General features: G+C 41.5%; 1 protein-coding gene across 1 annotated transcript in view; it reads left to right on the top strand.

Annotated features, from left to right (window-relative positions):
- The first annotated feature begins 301 nt into the window (after positions 1–301).
- The window catches only part of LOC140716761 (major histocompatibility complex class I-related gene protein-like), a 72,648-nt gene continuing 50,308 nt past the window's right edge, over positions 302–22,641 (top strand). The window contains exon 1 of the mRNA XM_073029599.1: positions 302–398. Coding sequence (XP_072885700.1) covers positions 347–398 — 52 coding nt within the window. The 5' untranslated portion in view covers positions 302–346. The remainder of the gene's footprint in view (positions 399–22,641) is intronic.

Below are 22,641 nucleotides of genomic sequence, written 5' to 3'. Positions count from 1 at the left end.
CCAATATCCTATTGAGTAGATTCTCGCTAATTGCCCAGGCAACAGTGAGCAGCGCAAGTTCTTCCCAGTGTCGACGACCAAATGTGATTTCAATACCGATCAAATAGCGTTCCAGCTAAAGAGCGCTATCGTGAACATTTTTCAGCCCTTGGTCTTATGACACTACTGTGAAAGATAACAATTTAAATTTGAGGCAGGTTAGATTCTAATCAGCCCGCCTAGAGGCTGATGACGAAACACTATAGTTCCATTCTGATTGGGTCATAAGCTTCCGTACCGACTCTTTGAGAGAGAAGTCCGATTTAGTTCCGCTCCAGTCTTGGTGAGTCGTAGTGCACAGTTCAGGATGTTCCTGTGCGTGGTCCTGGGTTTCTTCCACTTGCAAGTGGTTCTAGCCAGTAAGTATACTTTTCTAGTTTTATTTATACTGAATGAAGTGCCACCACTGAACAGAAGTGAGCTCGTAGTCCAAACCGCTTGTGCTCTGCAAAGTGCGCTGAGGTTTGTGTAAGTGTAGTGTTTAATCTCGTAAGACTGATCTATCACCAGAATGGAGCTCCTGTTTTGGTTTTACAACATTTCGGGTTTCATTAGGCATCATTTTACCGGTGTGTAAGACAAACATAAACTGCGCTCGATATTAATTTCTATTCATGTAAATAGGGATACAACGTGGAAGAGTCGGAGCCGTACCTTGCATCTTCATCACTTACAGAACGATGTTTGTTGGCAAAATGTTATCATAAAGAGAAGTGAAATCTGTAACTTACAACTACTTCCCAGATAGATTTTGGCCTGAAACATCTTTTGCATAGATTGCGCCTGGTCTGTTGAGTCCCTTTAGCATTTTGTGTGTGCTGCTTGGGTTTCCAGCATCTGCAGATTTTCTCTTCTTAGAGAAGAGTAATAGATCAACCATGAGCATTTAAACATAATTCAGTGTAGTGCAGGATCAAGCCCTTTTCCCTGAAATGTTGTGATGAAGTAATTAAATAGAAGAGATCTAATTCCTTTGTGCAGAATATGGTCTATATTCCTCCGTTCTATGTAATTAATATGCCTATCCAATAGAGTTTTAAATACTTGTATTATTTCTACATCAACTGCTATCCTGACAACAAATTCCAGACACCCTCCATTCTCATTAAAAATAAAATCCTGCACCCCACACAACTTTCCTTTCAACTTAGCTGTATGAGAGGAGGTAATTTTAAAGGAGATGCATGACAGAGGGTCTATTTTGTGTGTGTGTGTGTGTGTGTGTGTGTGTTGGGGGGGGGTGTCAATATTAAACAACATAACCGTGGGAAAAGGTTATCAACTGCCCTCTCTGTCTATACTTCTCATTATTATAGAAACATCTGTCAGATCTTCCCTCAGTTTCTGCTGCTGCTTTGGAAACAACAAAAAAGCAACAGAAGTTAAAAAAGGCCATAAGACAGGAGCAGAATCAGGGCACCGATGTTCCACTATGCCAATTTATTATCCCTCTCAAACACATTCTTCTCCCAACTTGCCTTAAGCTTTGATGCTCTGACTAATGAAGAACCTATCCAACTCCTCTTCAAATAAACTCAATTATTTACAAGAAAAAGTCTGCAGATGCTTGAAATCTGATGAACACACACAAAATGATGGAGGAACACAGCAGGCCAGGCAGCATCTATCAGAAAAAAAAGTGCAGTCAAAGTTTCAGAATGAAACCCTTTTGAAGCACTGGAAGAAAAAAAACTGAGGAGTAGATTTGAATGGTGTGAGGAAAGAGGAATGTCAGGCGATAGGTGAATCTTGGGGGGGGGTACTTTGGTAGAAGGATTTATGCTTTGGTAGAAGGAATAAAGGCATAGACTAGTTTATAAGTGGCTAGATATTTTAAAAAATCAGAAGAGCATAATGATTTGGAAGTTCCTGTGCAGAATTCCCAAAAGGTTTCATCAGTTGTAGGGAAGACAAATGCAATGTTGGCATTCATTTTGTGTGCTCTAGAACATACAGAGGTGGCTTATTGTGTGGTGTTGGGGGGCAACATTAGAAAGCTTGACACTGGAAAAAGTTTATCAGTTGGTCTCTCTGTCTACGACTCTCATAATTGTATAAACATCTATCAGATCTTCCCTCAGTTTTTGTTGCTAGATTGGAAGCAACAACTCTCTATATTCCATCTTCCATTTCTTTGCACATTCTCCCAGTCTGTCTAAATCTTTCTGCAGGCTCCTCACTTCAACAACACTATATTCCCCCTTATTTATCGCTATGCCATCTGCAAACAGCCACAAAGCTGTAAAATTGCATCAACCAAATCATTGAAATAATACATGAAAATAATCAATCACAATACACACAAGTCACTGGCAGCTAACCAGAATAGGAACCCATTATTCCCACTTTTTGCCTCCTGCCAGCCAGCCACTTTTCTATACATGCCATGACCTCATGTTAAACAAACTCATATGTGGCACCTTGTCAAATGCCTTTGGAAAATCCAAGTTGACAACATTTACTGACTCTCCTTCGTCTACCTTGATTGGGTCTTTCCTCATTAAAAAGTTCCCTTTAGAAAACCATGTTGACTTTGGCCTATTTTATCATGTGCCTCCCTGTACCGTGAAACTTCATCCTTAATAATAGACTCCAACATCTTTTTAACCACTGAAGTCAGGATAACTGAGCTTTTAATTCCTGTCTACTGCTCCCTCCCTTCTGAGAGCGGAGTGACAGTTGCAATTTTTAAGTGCTCAGGAACCATTCCAGAATCTAGTGATTCTTGAAAGATCATTGGTATCTCCACAATCTCTTCATTTATCATTTTCTGAACCCTGTGATATACTCTATCTGGTAACTTATCCACTTTCAGACCTTTCAGCTTCCTTAGCAGCATCTCCATATTAATAGGAACTAAAACTATCTTATGCCCCCCGCACTCAATTTTCTGACATACCATTGGTGTATTCCACAGTGAACCTGTTGCAAAATACTCATTATTTTCATCCACTATTTCATTCTACTACCCCTTCAGCATTAATTTCCAATGGTTCATTGTCCACATACCTATCTTTTACTCTTTATATATCTGAAAAAAATGTTTTGTATCTTTATATTTTTGGCCAGCTTCCATTCATATTCAATCTTTTTCTCTTTATGGCTTTTCAATTGCTTTCTGTTTTTAAGTTTCCCAATCCTCTCACTTCCCAGTGACTTTTACGATATTATATGCACTCTTTGTCTTCTCTTATGAGCCTCATCGCCCCCTTTAGAATACTTATTATTCATCTTTGGTTTGTATCTATCCTGTGTCTTGTCCCCAGAAACTCCACTGTAATACTAATATATCTGACCTCATTTTCTCCCTCTGAACCTGCAGGGTGAATTCTATAATATTATGATCACTACTCCTTTGAGTTCCTTTACCTTAAACTCCCTAATCAAATCTGGCTAATTACACAACACCTGATCCAAAATTGCATTTCCCCAAGTGGGTCAAAACAAGCTACTCTAAGAAGTCATCTTTTTGGCATTCTACAAGTTCCCTCTCTTGGGATCCAGTAGCAACCTAAATTTCTCAATCTGCCTGCATATTGAAATCCCCCATGACTATGATAACATTGCCCTTATTACATGCCTTTTCCTTCTTGCATTGTAATTTATATTCCACATCCTAGCCAACATTCAGATGTCTGTATATAATTCGCATCATGGTCTTTCATCCTTGTGGTTTCTTAACTCTCACCAGAAGTATTCTGCATTTTCTGATCCTCTATTACCGCTTGCTAAGGACTTGATTTAATTTCTTACTTAACTAAGCCAACCCATACCATCATGCTTAACTGCCTGTTCTCTCTGTATAAATGTATCCTTGAATACTGAGCTCCTAAATGTAATGTTCTCTCAGCTAAGACTCAGTGATGCTCACAATTTCACACTTGCCAATCTCTAACTGATGCAAGGTATAAGATTCAATATTGTTTTATGTTATTTCTTGTACACAAGTATAAGGAGAATGAAATAATTGTTACCCTCAATCTGATAAAACCCAAAAATCACTCCTGATAACAACAGGATGAACAGTTCATGAACAGCATTTGTGGTATCTTTTATGTTGTTACTGGCCACTTTCTGACACCTTTCTGCATACATGACCTTGATGTTTGGTAGGCTAGTGCCAGTGATTCATTTGGACGTATTGATTACAGATCGCATCGCCTTTCTGTCTGATGCCGTTTAGTTTCCATACCATGCAGTGATGCAGCCTGTTAAGATATTCTCTATTGCATATCTGTAGAATGTTGAGTATGTCTGTGCAAAGTCTATCTCTATTCAGCCTACTCAGAAATTTGAGGCATTGGTGAGCTGTCTTGACTGTGCAGGATGCATTCTGGGACCAGGAAAAGTTGTGAGTGATGTGTTCTCCCAGGAATTTGAGGGGAGCTCTTATCATTCAATTACTCAATACAATGATAGATGCAGCTTTAGAAAAAAATGGAGACTTGGATTAGATATAAAAGTGTTGTAAAGATTAGCTATGATCTTATAGAATGGTAAACAAGAACAGAGTGAAATGATATCATCCTGCTGATGTTATGTTTGTATGGCGGATACTCTACAAGACAAACCCAAAGTACAGGATAAGTTCAATAAACTTGGCAATAAAGTTCAGTATCGATGCCAGAAGTGACAGCTATGTATGAAACAATTATATTCTCCTTGACAATCTAATTTGGGGGAAGTAAACAGTAACATAGTTATTGCAATTGCTGTGAATGAAGTTACGTTAAGGACTTTTGAGACTGTTAGCATACACAATTTTACTTCATATCGTGAAAAGAATCAAAATATCAAAATGTTTACCGTAATTATAAATTTTATAAATTTATAAATATTATAAAGTTTAAAATATCAAACGAGTGTCTTAAAATTTCTTGCTTTGTGGCAGAAGAACATTGCAATACATAATAATAGAGCAATAAATTACAAAAAGAAGCACAAGTAAGTTAAGCAGTGCAAAAAGAGAAGAAAAGTACAAGAAATGTTCATAGGTCTATCAACTAATCAGAAATCTGAGAGTGGAGTGGAAGAAGCTGTTCCTGAAATGTTGAGTCCATGTCTTTAGGCTCCAGTACCATTTTTCTGATGTCACATTGATAAGAGGCTATGTCCTGGGTGATGTGGTTCCTTAATGACAGATGCCACCTTTTTGAAGGTGTCCTCAATACTAGGGAGGTTAGTACCCATGATGGAGTTGGCAGAGTTTACAACTTTATGCAGCTTTTTCTGATCCTGTGGTATGGTGCCTCCATACCAGACAGTGATGCATCCATATAGAATGCTCTCCATGGTGTACCTGTGGAAATCTGCAAGTGTCTTTGGTGACCTACCCATTTTCCTCAAGCTCCTAATGTAATTTCCTTGTAATTGCATCAATATGCTAGGGCCCAGGATAGATCTTCAGAGATATTTGAACCCAGGAAATTGAAGCTGCTCCCCCTATTTCTGAACAATTGATGAAGTTTGGCCTGCCCTAATTTTAAATGCAATATTATAACATGTAACTAAATGAATATTTTAAGAAGTAACTTAAAGGAAGGATTAGAGGATGTCATTCTACTTTCTAGATCTGAACAAAGGATGTAAATTCTGGAGAATCAGGAAGTCAGAGCTGATAGAGGTTGTTTGAATACTTGGGTCAACACAGGGAGGACTACCATGATACTAGAGATTTTAAACCTAAAATCTGATTGTACTGACTTTTTAAGTAGAAAAGGAGTAAATGTAACAGGAAAACTATATTTGGAATATTCTGAGTAATTTTTGGCCCTGTATCTAATGAAAGATATGTTAGCCCTGGAATGGGTCCAGATTAAGTTCACAAGAATTGTCCCAGGAAAGAAAGCCTCAACATATGAGGAACACTTGATATTTCTGAGTCTGTACTCAATACAGTTCAGAAGGATGAGGTGGGGGTGGGGTCCTCACTGAAAGCCACTAAATACTGAAAGGCCTGGGTAGGGTACAACTGGAGAAAATTTGGCCATTATTAGGAGAATTTATGATTTGGGTGGACAGCCTTAGAATAAATAGAAGACATTAGAAACTGAGATGAAGAGGAATTACTTCAGCCAGATTGACAGATCCGTGGAATTCATTGCCTCAGAGTAGTTGATGTTAAATGTCTGGGTGTATTCAAGGCAGAATTTAATAATTTCTTGATCTATAAGGGTTACAGTGGGCATGGCTAGCAGAAAGAAAGATAATGTTCATATCATTGAATATGGAGTAAACTTGATGGGCTGAGTGACCCAATTGTAGTCCTCATTCTTACAGTCTTATCTTATTGGTAATAAGGTTCTACAGGGTAAGGAGGATCGAATGATGCTGGCATAATTGTCATCAAGCATTAACAGAGGCACAACCTGCATAAGTGCCTGTTCATGGCTAACTCAATTGACCACCAGGCAGTCTATTTGAAACTTAAATGTTCTTCCTCAATATGCTCTGCCTTATTTTACTTCCAAGGTACATGTAAGTTGGTAGCTTAATTGGTCACAGTAAATTGACTGGTTATGATGTATGTGGTAGAATCTGGAGGGAAATGTTGGAATGTAGGGAGAATAAAAATGGGTTAAGTTTGGATTAGTGTAAATCTGGGTGCTTCATGGTTGCCATGGACACAGTGAGCAGAAAGGCCTGCTTCCATGACTCTGTTTCAGCATTAAATGGGCAGTAAATGAGACTTGTGTTGGCTCATGGCCTAGTGGGCAAGGCATCAGTCTAGTAACCTGAAGGTCACTGGTTCGAGCCTCAGTTGAGGCAGCGTGTTTGTGTCCTTGAGCAAGGCACTTAACAACACATTGCTCTGCGACGTCACTGGTGCCAAGCTGCATGGGTCCTAGTGCCCTTCCCTTGGACAACATCAGTGGCATGGAGAGGGGAAGGCCTGCAGCTTGGGCAACTGCCGGTCTCTCATACAACCCTGCCCAGGCCTGCACCCTGGAAACTCCAGGCACAGATCCATGGTCTCTCAAGACTGATGAATGCCACCACAAATGAGACTTCCTACAAGGTAAAACCTAACATCATGAATGGCTCTGAAAGGAAGTATAAAATTTTGAAAGGGATTACAAAACTACACCTCTCTGAATCCATGTAGCATCTATTGAGCATGTGGTCTGTGTCTTGGAGGCCAACATCAGAACATCTTTCAAGAGGTGTAAAGTCCTGGTGGGATGCTTGTAAGGGCACTAAAAACCTCTGCCAACCAACTGGCAAGGGTGTTCAAGGACATCTTCAATTTCTCACTGCTGCAGTCAGAAGTTCCCATCTGCTTCAAAACTGTAACAATCATACCTGTGCCCAAGAAGAGCAGATTGAGTTTCCTCAATAACTGTCACACAGTGGCACTCATATCTGCTGTGATGAAATACTTTGAAAGTCAAATTATTGTACCCCAATCACTAGCAAGGTCAAATAAAAGGAATGTGTGGACAAGTGAAGTGGAGTAGTGTTAGAGTGCAAACACGAGGAAATCTGCAGATGCTGGAAATTCAAGCAACACACACAAAATGCTGGTGGAACACAGCAGGCCAGGCAGCATCTATAGGAAGAAGTGCAGCCGACATTTCAGACCGAGACCCTTCGTCAGGACTGACTGAAAGAAAAGATAGTAAGACCCTTTCAAATCTCTTACTATCTTTTCTTTCGGTTAGTCCTGAAGAAGAGACTCGGCCCGAAACATCAACTGGACTTCCTATAGGTGCCACCTGGCCTGCTGCGTTCCACCAGCATTTTGTGTGTGTTGCTAGAGTTAGAGTAGGGAGATTTTGGCTCATTGGGCTTCTGTGAGGGCAGGTTTAGTGAGGTACATATCTGCTAAGATTCTTCATCATTCTTCAGTGAGGGTGTATAGTTGGAGCAGTGAGAATAACCTCAGAGGCTGTGTCATGTCCTTTGTGTGAGATGTGGGAATGCTGAGAGGCATCCAGCCTCCTGAACAACCATTATTGCACCAGGTACACTGAGCTTCTGCTCCTCAGAGAATGTGTTATGAAACTGGAGCTGCAGCTTGATTACTGTCAGCTGATATGGGAAAATGAGGTGATAAATACGATCTGAAGGGAGGTAGTCACCCTTGCGTTGAAGGTGGCAAGTACATGGGTGACTGTCAGAAGATGGCAAGGAAATATGCAGCCAATGCAGAGTAGTCCTGTGGCTGTTTCCCTTAATGATAGGTAAGCAACATTGGACACTTTTGGGAGGGTGCATGATGCAGTTGCAGTAACCCGGTCTTCAGTGCTGAGTCTTGCACTGTGGCTCAGAAGGGAAATGGGAAGAAGAGAACTCCAGCAGCGATAAGTGATTCCATAGTTAGATCAGTAGGTCCAAGATGCTGTGGATACAATAGAGACACCTAGGTGGCATGTTTCCTCTCATGTGCCAAGATCAGGGATGTGTTGAATTGGGTCCATGGCATTCTGAAAGAGTTCAGTCGGAACTAGTGCATGGGCATGGTTTCGGATTTCTGGATCATTGGGATCTCTGTTGTGGAATGTATAACCTATATAAAAGCCATGGGTTACAACTGAACCTGAACGAGACCAGTATCTTATGGAAGGTAAGATAAGCCACTTGGACCAGATGTCCTACACCCTAGGGTACTGAAAGAGGTACCCGAAGAGATTGTGGATGCATTAGTAATGATTTTTCAAGAATCACTGTCTGGCAAGGTTTCAGAGTACTGGAATATTACAGATGTTGGAACACTCTTCAAAAAAACAAAGGAGTCAGAAGAAAGGAAATTTTAAGCCAGTTATCCTGACCTCAGTGGTTGGGAAGATGTTGGAGCCAATTTTTATGGAGGATTTTTCAGGGCATGTGTATTTGATCCAACTGGTACTTGCAGGCACATGATAAAATAGGCCAAGGGCAGCATGGGAAAACTTTGCCTGACAAACTTTTGCAATTCTTTGAGAAAATAACAAGCAGAATATACAAATGAGAATCAGATGATGTGTACTTAGATTTTGAGAAGCTCTTTGACTAGGCACTGCACATTAGGCTGCTTAACAAGTTAAAAGCCCATGGCAGGGGCGTCAAACTCATTTGAGGTCATGGGCCGGATTGAGCAAAATGCAGCTTCATGCGGGCCGGATCAGTTCGGACGCGTGCGAACGCAGCTTTCGTTGCCTCCGTTTTTTCAGCCTGCTCTCATGTGTCTCAGTCTCTGCTATAACTACAAAGTGTTTCACTTTACAAATTCCGTTTCTTATGAAGAAGACTGCCGAATAAACACTAAAAACCCTGAAAACCTGGTACCTAAATAAACTCAGCATTAGCCATATCATACGCCATAGGCGCTTCGATTACTGGGGCCAGCTTTAATAGTAATTAGATATTATCTCGCGGGCCAGGTTTGGCCCGCGGGCCTTGAGTTTGACATATATGACCCATGGTATTACAGGACAGATATTAGTGTGAATAGAACATTGGCTGATTGGCAGGAAGCAAAGAGGGAGAATAAAATGAGCATTTCTGATTGGTTGCTGGTTACTATTGTTGTTCTTCAGGGGTCAGTGTTGGGACTGCTTTTTACATTGCATGTCTATGATTTGAATGATGGAATTGATGACTTTGTGGCTAAGTTTGTGGACAAAACATATATAGGTGGCGGGACAGGTCATGTTGAAGAAGCAGGAAGGGAACAGAAGAACTTGGACATATTAGGGGAATGGGCAAAGAAGTGGCAGAGGAATATAATATCAGGAAGTATATGGTCCTGGACTTTGCAACAAGGAATGCAAGTGTAGACTATTTTCTAAATGAGGTGGAAATTCAAGAATCTGAGATGCGAAGTGACTTGGGTGTCCTTGTGCAGGATTCCCTAAAGTAAAGCAAAGATGTAATGCTGATGCTTTACAAGGCACTGGCAAGGCCTCATTTGGAGCATTGTGAGCAGTTTTGTGCCACTTATCTAAGAAAACATATGCTGATATTGGAGAATTTACAAGGGAGGTTAATGAAAATTATTCTGTGAATGGAAGGCTCATCATATGAGGAGCATGTGATGGCTCTGGGCCTGTACGTTCGGGAAGTTAGAAGATTAATGGCAGATTTCATTGAAACCTATTGAATGTTGAAATGCCTCAGTGGAGTGGATGTTTCCTGTAGGGAAGGAGTCTGTGACCTGAGGTCAGAACCACAGAATAGAGGGGCATAACTTTAGAATGGAGATGAGCAGGAATTTCTTTAGTCAGGGTGTGAATCTTGAATTTGTTGCCAGTGGCGGCCATGGAGGCTGGGTGATTGGGTATATTTAAGACAGAGGTTGATGGATTCTTTATCAGTCAGGGTGTAAAAGGTTACATTGAGAAGCCAGTATAATGGGGCTGTGTAGGAAATGAATCAGCAATGATCAAACAGCAGAGCAGATAATGGGCCAAATGGCTTAATTCTGTTCCATGTCTCATGGTCTTCTGGACATGTTGATTAAATACTAAAAAGCACAGCAACTGTGTTCCTGGGGTGTGGCGGTGGTCGACAGCCCACCCCTGATTTACTAATGGCCAGCACAGTTTATTATTCTTGTGTTAAAATGATTTTGTGGAATTACTGTGGGAAATTCCATTTCATTTATTGTTACATTTTATCTTGGATTGTACATTTGCATGTGTATTTGTGGGTCACCTTAACCGTAACTGTGGTGTGCGATGATCATTCTCCCTTGTCTGTATGAGACAGAGCTGTTCTCTCTTTGGGTCATGGTGCTTGGTCTGTTTTTGTGTTTATCACAAAAAAAAGATTGTGGAATTTAACAAGCTTCCTCATCTGTCATTATGAAGCAAATGTTCACCATACAACATTAACATACAGAAAGATCTTGAAGTGCAAGGCCTTTGCTCCCTGGAAGTGGAAATATCAGTGGAGAGGTTAGTGAAGACATTACATGGTACCCTTGCAATCATAGTCTGAGATATTGAATAAAAGATCTGGAATTTCATGATGCAACTGTACAAAACATTGACTAGGCCACACTTGTACTGTATAGAATCAAGCTGCAGGAAAGATATAAAGGCATTAAAAGGAGTGAAGAAGAGTTTCATCAACACACACAAAATTCTGGAGGAACTCAGCAGGCCAGGCAGCATCTGTGGGGAAAAATGCACAGTCGATGTTTTGGGACTGCCAAATGATTTGGACTGAAACATTGACTGCTCTTTCTGGCCTGCTGAGTTCCTCCAACATTTTGTGTGTGTTGCTCAGATTTCCAGCATCTGCAGATTTCTCTTGTAAAAGATCCACCAGGCTGCTTTCAGTAGCGGCATGCTATAGTTGCAACAAAATTTGCATTGGCTTTGTCTATTCCCAATGGTACATAGGAGGCTGAAGTTATAAAATGTGATGAACTGCCAAGGGGCTCAGATTGTTTAGGAATTTTTTTTCCCCCTCAAGGACAGTGAAGAGAGATACAAGAGATCTGAATGTTAACAGATCTGTGTGTTGTGTTTATTTCAAATGAGCTGCCAAAGGAAGTGGCAGAAGCAGATACAATTCAATGCTTTAAAGCAATTTGTGCATGGATTAAATAGGAAAAGTATGGAGGGGAAATAGGATACAATGTAGGTAAATGGTATCGCAGCTAGAATGGATAAGCTGTGCTGAAGGGGTCAACTTCGGTCTTGTATGAAGCTGAATCTTTTTGTCTTTATTAATTGAAGTTCATCATCAAACAAACATTTCCATAAGATATATTTCAGACATTGTACATATATATCACAAATCTCCACAAAGTATTTATCTGAGGTATACACTTATAGAAAAGAGCGGAAAGAAAAAACAAGCAAAAGAAAAAAAACTATGTACAAGTAGGGAGTGATCTTTTTTTTTACAACATATTCATTGATTTGTAAGAATAAAATCAGGCCCATGAGGCATTATGTAGTTAAACCATTTTTCCCAGTATGAATCAAATTGTTCCAGCTTATGATTAACAGATGCTGTTATCTTCTCCATTTTGTAAATGTCCATTGTTTAAGATTGTTTCTGTTTTCATTTGATTATTTCAAATTCATTTGAAGCACTGATTTTGGTTACCATACAGTACACTGTGGAAAAGTACTTGTTAAAACAAGAGGAAGTGGTGTAACTTCTGTAACATTCAAACAATCTGTCTATTTTATATAGCGATACTGTGTGGAGTAGGCCCTACCGGCATTTCGAACCAACCAGCAACCCCATAACCCTGCCTAACTTAATCACAGGACAATTTACAATGAACAATCTACATCTTTGGACTGTGGGAGGAAAGAAGAAGGCCCAGAGAAAGCCCATGTGTTCCATGAGGAGAACTGTGGAACTTATAGAACTGTGCTGGAATTGAAGTCCAAGCTCCGGAATGCCAGAGTTTGTTGTTAACTTTTATCTTGTCATCTTGTTTGTTAAGGTAGACCCATGGTTAGAAGGCACTCTGAGAAAGTGCCAGTTTAATGGGAAACATAAAGTTACACTTGTTCAAAAGCTTGATAACAACCAAGATAGTCAATTCTTTTGTGTGAAGCTTATTTTTCTGTAATGTATTTTCGAAAACTATCGATGAGAGTACATAGTTGAAGTATCTGTCTTGCTTAATCTCAATGCAAATAAACAATTGTGTTAACTGGGGCCTCTCAAAGAAATGAGACAGGAACTGCTTGACAAAAGACAATGCAGTGAGCTGTCAGAAGGTCATTGGAAGTTCATTAGTGAGAACAACAGATGACCACAGTAACTATATTTAGCTTGTATAATACCTGACCTCAGCTTTTGAGCAGACAGCAAGGGAAGTATGCTTCAAAAATGGAGAAATTGCTACAGGGTACTGTTAGCAAATATAAAGGAGAAAGTCTGACAACTAGAGAGGCAATACAGATAACCATCGACATAGCACAGCAAGTCCTTTTTAAAATTGCTTTCTTGTAAAATAATGCATAATTAATTTTTATTTTTTCATATAAATGCTGCATATTAAATGCTATATTAATGATGCAAGTTTTTTTTGTAACACCTGCTTTCATGTACTTGTGAACATTCAAAGTACAAAATAATATTTATTATTAGAGTACATGCTTGTTACCACATACAACCCTAACCTTTTTCTGCCGGCATACTTAGCAAATCTTTAGAACAGTAACTGTAAACATCAGCAACTGTACACAAACTGCAGATGCAGATACTGTATAAATAACAGATGAATTTGACTTGACATTGGTAAACACGGGGAACCTAGAAGCAGGAATTGTCCGAGATGAATCTCTGGTCAACCACTGTAATGAAAGAAAATCTCTGACACAATTATACATTCAAAGTAACAGACAGACAGACATACTTTATCGATCTCGAGGGAAATTGGGTTTCGTTACAGCCACGCCAACCAAGAATAGTGCAGAAATATAGCAATATAAAACAATAAATAATTAAATAATAAGTTAATCATGCCAAGTGGAAATTAGCCAGGGCCAGCCTATTGGCTCAGTGTGTCTGACACTCCGAGGGAGGAGTTGTAAAGTTTGATGGCCACAGGCAGGAATGACTTCCTATGACGTTCAGTGTTACATGTTGGTGGAATGAGTCTTTCCAACAGTCCTCCTATATCTCTAGACACCAGCATTATTTAAGCTTTGTCAACATTGTCCAAGTAACTGTAGCCACTGAGAAGAAAATAGAATAAAATAACTGGGGCAGACCACACACATTCTCAGTACTCAAGCATTCCATTTATTTTGCATGTGCCCAAGGAAAACAGCATGGGCCACTGTCATCCACCTTTTATGACATATGAACAGAAAACTGCTATTTCCATGAAGAAATGGCATATCAATTATGGATAGTGATTATTGTTAACTGTACATGCTTGAATTCCTTACTCCCAAGATAAAACACCACTCACAATAGAGATGTTGGAGTCAACTGAACTTCAAGCAAACAGCAATGATATTTAAATGTTAGCAAGGACAATAGAGCCTTAGTTGTTGGGTATATTTCATAACCTTTTGTTATCTCGTCTGACTTTGGCACTCCCTGTTGTGTAAAGGGACACTTTTTTTAGGTTGACCTTTCAGGAAGTCTCACTACAGAGGCCTCACTCATTTGGCTTGAGTACATATTGCCACAGTTACCCAAGTCTATCTCATCTGTAGCAAGCAGAGGTGACTCTGGCATTCTCACTTCAATGAGCTCCCTTGATTACAACTGCCCCATGCTATCTTTGCCTTACTGCAGATTCCACATTAGTATATTTAGTATGTATTTGATTACTTCTCTCCAGAGCTCTCAGGTAAAGAAATTCAACAGTCAATTTGAACAACTACAAAAGTTGTCACATCACACATTTGCCATTCTCTTGAGTTACCTGTTCTCCTGTGTCTCTCCCCTCCTTCTCCTTCCTTCCCAACTATCTGCATCCATCCACCCAGTCCATTCTTCACCCCCATGCCTCACATGAAACTTGATCATTTGCAATATGCAACCTCTCTCACACAAAGCCATACTACCCTTACAAATCTGTTTCTCCAGATGTGAATAGATCCTATTCCAAGAAAACTTTTCAGAAATTTTTATGCTATTAATGTATGGCTTACAGGTGCATAATATTCTTCTTTGTCCCTATTGCTCTTCTTAAACAAGGGTGGAGAAGGGGGAGTATCATAGGACTGAAGGCCTTGGAAGAAAGAAAGGGGGAAGGGAACAACAGAGGAAGATGGAGAACAGGCAAGGAGTTTTTGTGAGAGGAAAAGAGAGAAAAAAATATATATCTTTTTTAAGTTAAAAATTAGGGATGGGGTAAGAAGGAGAGGAGGGGCATTAATGGAAGTTAGAGAAGTCAATGTTCATGCCATCAGGTTGGAGGCTACCCACACAGAATATAAGGTGTTGTTCCTCCAGCTTGAGTATGGCTTCATCTCGATAGTAGAGGAGGCCATAAATAGACATATCAGAATGGGAATAGGACGTGGAATTAAAATGTATGGCCACTGGGAGGTCCTGCTTCCTCTGGCAGACAGAGCATAGGTATTCAGTGAAACAGTCTCCCAGTCATCGTCGGGTCTCACCAATATATAGAAGGCCACACTGGGATCACCGGACACAGTATATCACACCAACAGTCTCACAAGTGAACTGTCGCCTCACCTGGAAGGACTGTCTGGGGCCATGAATGGTAGTGAGGGAGGAAGTGTAAGGGCAAGTGTAACACTTGTTTCACTTAAGATGATAAGTGTCAGGAGGGGGATCGGTGGGAAGGAATGGGGGGGAATGAGTGGACAAGGGAATCGTGTAGGGAGCGATCCCAGCGGAAAGCAGAAAGTGGGGGGGGGGAGGGAAAGATGTGCTTGGTGGTGGAATCCTGTTTTGGAGATGGCGGAAGTTACGGAGAATTATGTGTTGGACACGGAGGCTGGTGGGGTGGCAGGTGTGGACAAGAGGAACCCTATCCCTTGTGCGGTTGCAGCAGGATGGGCTGAGTGCAGATGTGCGTGAAATGGGAGAGATGTGTTTGCGGGCAAAGTTGATGGTGGAGGAGCAGAAGCCCCTTTCTTTAATAAAGGAAGATATCTCCTTCATCCTTGCATGCAAAGCCTCATTCTAAGAGCAAATGCAGTGGAGAGGGAGGAATTGAGAGAAGGGGGTGGCATTTTTACAAGTGACAGGGTGGGAAGAGGAATAGTCAAGGTAGCTGTGACAGTCCATGGGCTTATAGTAGACATCAGTAGATAAGCTGTCTCCAAGAGATACAGAGAGGTCAAGGAAGGGGAGGGAGGTGTCAGAAATGGACCAGGTAAATTTGAGGGCAGGGTGGAAGCTGGAGGCAAAGTTGTAGAAGTCAAAGAGCTCAGCATGCGCGCAGGAAGCAGCACCAAATGTGGTAATCAATGTAATGAAGGAAAAGTGGGGGATGGATACTAGTATAGGCTTGGAACATGGAAAGTTCCATATTGCCAACAAAATGGGAGGCATAGCTGGGACCCATACGGGTGCACATGGCTACACCTTTAGTTTGAAGAAAGTGGGAGGAGCCAAAGGAGAAATTATTAAGGGGAACTGGTCGAGTCTGAAATCCAAAAAATAAATGCAGAGTTTTGAGACCTTCCTGGTGGGGGATGAATGTATATTAGGACTGAACGTCCATGGAGAAAATATGATGTGGACCAAGGAAATTGAAATAATTGAAAAAATCTAGAGCATGAGAAGTGTCATGAACATTGGTGGGAAAGGATTGAACAAGGGGGGATAAATCAGTGTCGAGGTATGCAGAAATGTATTTGGTGGGGTAGGAGCAAGCTGAAACAATGGAAAAAGCTGGGAAGATGATTCGTGAAAAAAATGTAAGCTTTTCCAACATCTGCAGATTTTTCTCTTGTTTGTTACTATAGAAAGGTAGTGGATCAGACAGCATCTCTCAAGGGAGGATGCTTTTGTCAATTTCAAAGAATCAATGTATACTCATTATCTAAGTATATATACAGAATACACCTCTGAGATTCATCCTCCCGCAGCAGCTACAAAACAAAGAAACACCATGGAATTTGTTCAAAGAAAACATGATACATCTAATGAATGAATAAAAGAACTATTTATACAAATTGCAACAAGTGATCGAGCAACACCTAGAATCTCAACATCAAACTGAGTATTCAATTTATTCGATTAAGTCCAGTTCTCTGTTGCTAGCTGACTGTAGGCTGTAGAGCCAGACTTCACTGTCTGCTCTGATTGCCCCAATCAAACTACTGAAAAATAACAAGAGTGTAATCAGGATCCAGAAATACACGCAACATGAACCTCAAAATCCCCCAAGATGAGTCCATGGCCACAAGTCTTGCTGATCAATCCTTGCATCATGGAGCCCAAGGTTCCAGTGCTTTCCTCTGACAGCAGCTAGCCAAAGGGAGAGGAAGATTGGTCAAATACAGGCAGACAGTGTCAGACACCAATGTGCACTCTGCTCTTGTCTTCATCAATTCCCACCTTATGATCTATATTTTGCAGTGGAACTGAGGGTTTTGACGAGGGACAGCCATTAAGAAGAAGAAAGGGGGAGGGTGAGACAGGATCTGGAAAGTGATAGGCAGATCCAGGGGAGGGGCCAGTACAGATAGGTGGGATAGGAAAGGTTGAGGTAGTAACAGACTGGGAGGTGATGTGCAAACAACAGAAGGCTGCAAATTATGAATTCTGATAAAAGAAGCTGATGAGTGGCACAAGATAAAGGAAAGATGTTGGGCAGATGGGAGCAGGTCAGAAAGGAGAAAGGATCTGGGTGGCAGACAGCTAGTGAAGTAATTTGGAAGGAATAGTGTTGAGAAGACCTTGGTCAAGCAGAAGAGGGGAGAACAGATCACAGGATGCAGTTTGCTGGGATCTGGTATATTCCCTGTTTTGTAACATTGGGTTGTAGATTACATAGGAGAGAGTTGGACTGCACCCAATCAATGAAGTGGATACATTAGAAAGAATGAATAAAAATAAGACAGGTAGATATGGTGCATTGAGTGAGTGAGCCAGCAGTGGAGTGGATTTTACTTAGCAGGCTTAGGCAAGATCAGTCTTGAGCCACTTTATTTTTTCATTCCATTACTCCTAGGCAACAGATATTGCAGTGAGAATGACTCAAGGGAAATGTTTTGTTTTGTGGATGAGGTGTGCGAATTCTGGAAAACCTCTACCCTCTCAGATAACCACATCTGCACTCGGTGCACCAAGCTGCATCTCTTCAGAGAATGTGTTAAGCAAACCTGAGGTACAGTTCAGTGAACTTTGGCTCACACAGGAGACTGAGGAAGTGATAGATGGGAGCTAATGAGAGGCAGTCAGCCCTGGATTGAAGGAGGCATGTAATTGGGTGACTGTCATGAGAACGAATGTGAATGGGCAGCCAGTGTGGAGCATCTCTGTGCTGTTTCCCTCAATATTAAGTATACCACTTTGGATACTTTTAAAAGGATGACCTACTGGGGGAAAGTGCAGCAATTACATCTGCAGCACTTACCACTGGCACTGTGGTTCAGAAGAGAACAGATGTGAAGAGGACTGCAGTGGTGATAGGAGATTGTATAGTCAGAGAAACAGAGATGAGATTCTGTGGGAGCGACAGAGACACCTGGATGGCATGTTACCTCCCGGCTGTCAGGGGCAGAGATGTCTCAACTCGGGTCCATGGCATTCTGAAGGAGTGGGGGGGGGGGGGGGGGGGTTGTTGGTGAGCCGCCAGAAGTCTTGGTACATATTTGCATTAATTGCAAGGGTAGGAAATGTATGGAGGTCCTGAAAAGAACTTTAGGAAAATTATTTTAGGTAAAACATTATAAAACAGGACGTCCTGGATAGTAATCTCTGGACTGCTGACTGGGCCACGCATTAGTGAGAGCAAGAATAGGATGGTTCAGCTGCTGAATGTGTGGCTTAGGATCTAGTGCAGGTGGTGGAGTGTCAAATTTATGGATCATTGGGATCTCCTCTGGGGAAGGTACCAACTGTACATAAGGGATGAATTATACCTGAATCCTAAGGAGAAATCAATATTCTTGTGGGCAGGTTTGCTGGACCTCTTGAGGAGAGTTTGAGCTAATTTGATAGGAGGATGGGAACTTGAGTGATTGTGCTGAGGATGGGGTATCTGGTTTGCAATTAGAGGTTGTGTGTCTGCAATCTGCAATGAATCTGCAAGCAAAGGGAGGCTGATGTTAGGACAAAATTTTCAGTGAATGGGATGAATTCCATTGTAATTGACAGAGAAAATCCGAAAATTGTGAATACAGAACTAAAGGTGTTGTATTTGAATGCACACAGTTTTATGGAATAAAGCAGATGAAATTGTAACACAGTTAGAGGTTGACGTTATGAAGTCTGGGTATCGCTGAATCATGCCTGAAAGATTATAGCTGGGAGCTTAACGTCCAAGCATGCACATCATATCAAAATGACAGACAAGTAGGTAGAGGGGGTTTGGGTAGTTCTGTTCATTAAAAAAACTAAAAATAAACAAATAAATAAAATCATTAGAATGAGGTGACATAGGATCAGAAGGTGTAGAATCATTGTAGGCAGAGCAAAGAAACTGCAAGGTTAAAATGACCCTGATGGGAGATATATACAGACCTACAAACAGTAGCAAATATGTGACCTACGAATTACAATGAGAGATACAAAATGCATGTTATAAGGGCAATGTTGCGATAATTATGGGGTATCTCCATATGCAGGGAGATTGCGGGTAAAAATGGGTTGGTGCTGGATCCCAAGTGGGGAATTTGTACAATTCCTATGCAGTGTTTTTTAGAGCAGCTCATGGTTGAGCTCACTCAGGGATCTGCTATTCTGGATTGGGTTTGTGCAATGAACCAGAATGGTTTAGAGAGCTTAAGGTAAAGCAAACCTTTAGGGCTAGTGATAATAGTATGATAGAATTCATTCTGCAACTAGAGAAGGAGAGCTAAAGACAGATGTATCAGTATTACAGTGGAGTAAAGTGAATTACAGAAGCATGAAAAGAGCTTGCCAAAATTGATTGTAAGGAAACACTAGCAGGTATGATGGCACAGAAGCAATGGCTGGAATTTCCAGGAGCACTTCAGAAGGTGCAGGAGATATACCTAAGGCAGGATGATGCAACTGTGGCTGGCAACATAAATCAAATTAAATATGAAAAAAGTCAAAGATATTGCATATTATAGAACAAAAAATAATGGAAAGCTAGAGCACTGGGCAGCTTTTAAAACCAACAGAAGACAACTAAAATGTTATTAAGAAGGAAAAATGGAGCACAAGCTAACCAATAATACTAGGGGATACCAAAAGCTGCTTCAGATGTACAAAGTATAAAAGAGATGAAAGAATAGATATCAGACTGCTTGAAATGGTGCTGGGGAGGTAGTAATGGGGGAGTGTACAGAGAAATGGTTGATGAACTGAACAAGTATTTTGCATAAGTCTTTTCTGTGGAAGACACTAGATCTATGGTGGAAGGTTGAAAGTGTCAGGGAGCAGAAGTGTGTGAAGTTGGTAATTGAAAAGTCTGAAGGTAGATAAATTACTTGGACCAGATGGACTACACACTAGTGTAGTGTAAGAAGTGGCTGCAGAGATTGTGGAGATATCAGTAATGATCCTTTAAGAATTTGTAGATTCTGGCTTGCATTTGGATGACTGGAAAATTACAAATGTCACTTCACTCTTCAAGAAGGGAGAGGAACAGAAGAAATAAAATTATAGGTCAGTTAGTCGGACCTCAGTGGATGGGAAGCTGTTGAAGTTGATTGTTAAGGATGTGGTTTTGGGGTACTTGGTGGGCCACAGTCAATATGGTTCCCCTAAGGGTACTTGAATTTTTCAGCAGGCCTTTAACAAGGTGCCAAATATGAGGCTGTTGAACAAATCCATGGTATTATAGGAAAGATATCAGCATAGAAAGAGCATTGCCTGATTAGTAGCAAGCAAAGAATGGGAATAAGGGAAACCATTTTAGGTTGGCTACCAGTGTCTAGTCTGTTTTAAGACTGCTTTGTATATGATATCTCAATGGTTTGGATGATAGAATTGATGGCTTTGAGACCAGATTTGCTGATGATATTGCTGATGAACATTGGTGGAGGGGCAGGTCATTTTGAGGAAGAATAGAGACTACAGACAGACTTAAAGATTAAGAAAATGGGCAAAGAGATGGCAAGTACAATCCAGTGTTGGGAAGTGCACAGTCATGAACTTTGAGGGAAGAAATAAAACCATTGACTATTTTCTAAACGGAGCAAAAATTAAAAGAAATCTGAGGTGCAAAGGGATTTTTGGGTCTTCAGTTAGGGTTCAACAAAGCTTCATTTGCAGGTTGAGTCGGTAGTGAGGATGGCAAATGTGATGTTAGCATTTATTTTGAGAAGATAAAAGTAAGAAGGTAAGATTGAAGCTCTATAACACACTGGTGAGGCCTCAGGTGGAGTATTGTGAGCAGTTTTGGACCTTTTATCTATGAAAGGATGCACTGATGTTGGAGCAGGTACAAAGGAAGATCAATTAAATTCTTCTGGGACTGATGAATCTTTGGAATTCATTGCCATAGGCGATTGTGCAGGCCAAGTTATTGGAGATATTTATGTTTAGTCAGGGCATAGGTGGGTATGGCGAAAAGACAGGAGATTGGGGCTGGGAGGGAAATGGATCAGCTAGGATGAAATGGTGGAACAGACCCAATGGTACAAATGGTCTTACTCTGCTCCTATGTCCTATGGTATTTTAAGAGCTTCCAATCCGGCAGCTTCAACGTAGCACCATGCTGGTAGTGCAGAAGGCCAAGGACAAATGCATCCCAGTGGGAATACAAGGAGAAATGAAATGGCTTGTGAATGGGAGCTTGAAGTGTCCACTGTGGATAGATCACAGGTGTTCAGTGAGGTTGCCCAGTCTGTTCCTGGTTTCACTAATATAGAGCAGGCCACATTGGAAGTGTCATAAGGTGGGCGTTGAGAACGGACCCAAATGCAAGACACAGACAGTGAAGTACTAGGGAGAGGACTAGGCGTATCAAGAAAGCAAGCGAAGTGGCGAAGAAAAAATGCTGGACAAGACACAGGCTCGGGACAAGACTAGGATACAGGGCATGGGCTAGGACTAGAGCAGGTAAGTGGGACCCGGATGAGGAACTAGGAACTAGGAATTTGGAGAAGGACTCCGAGCCAGAGACTGGACAGGGACCTGGAACCGGGGTCTAGACTCGGGCTCAGACTCCGGATCCAGGTGAGGACTGGACGTGGCAAGGCAACAGGACTGGATGTGGGGCACGATGTGGGACTCCAGGGCTGGACAAGGACATGAAGTTCAGACTAGGTCTTGATCAAGGGAGAGCAGGAACGCAGAGCCTAGGTCAAGGGAGAGCAAAGCAGCAGCGGAGAGAGGCATAGTTGGACACCGACACTAGCCCTGGACAAGACCAGCACTTAGGGTCTAGGCTATGACTTGGACTTGGACACGGACTGGAACCTCCTCGAAGCCTTGGACTTAAGCACAGGAACACAGAACGCAGAGCTGGGACCCCTCCTTGGGAACAGGACATAGGGCTGGGACTCATACACGGACACTAAACACAGACATAAAGAAACAGTTCCAAGCTCAACAATAGATAGTTCCTTCTGTTACGTGGCAAGGTTCTGGTCTCACTCCAGCGGCTGAACTTGACGGCGATACAGGCGAGGACACAGGGATGGGTAGCCAGCAGGGCTTCAGGTCAGGCTTCAGAGGGAAAGAAGGGAACAGTCCAGCCTCAGGGTAACAGCAAAGTTGGCCTGACTTACCCAATGGAGGTAAGAACAGGAAGGGACAGATCCCATCATAGGTTAACAGCAAGGACGGCCTGACTTACCCCACAGAGGCAAGGACTCTTAACAAGACAAACCAGCCACCACACTCGAACCCAGGGCCAATATACTCCAGGCCCAATATGAGAATTAGGTACCTGTGATTAAGCCCAACTGAAACAATGGACAGCCAGAAGACCTGGAGTCCAGAGTCCACGGACCGGACCGTGAACCGGAACGTGGACTTTATGTACTGGACCATGACAGGAAGACGTCTCTGCCACATCAGGAAGGCCAGTTCAGGTCAGTGGATGATGGAGATGGAGGTGTTGTAGGG

Source organism: Hemitrygon akajei, chromosome 2 (assembly GCF_048418815.1).
Source record: "Hemitrygon akajei chromosome 2, sHemAka1.3, whole genome shotgun sequence".
Taxonomy (NCBI): Eukaryota; Metazoa; Chordata; class Chondrichthyes; order Myliobatiformes; family Dasyatidae; genus Hemitrygon; species Hemitrygon akajei.
Note: the sequence above shows the minus strand (reverse complement) of the source record. Positions and strands in the feature narration are given on the sequence as shown.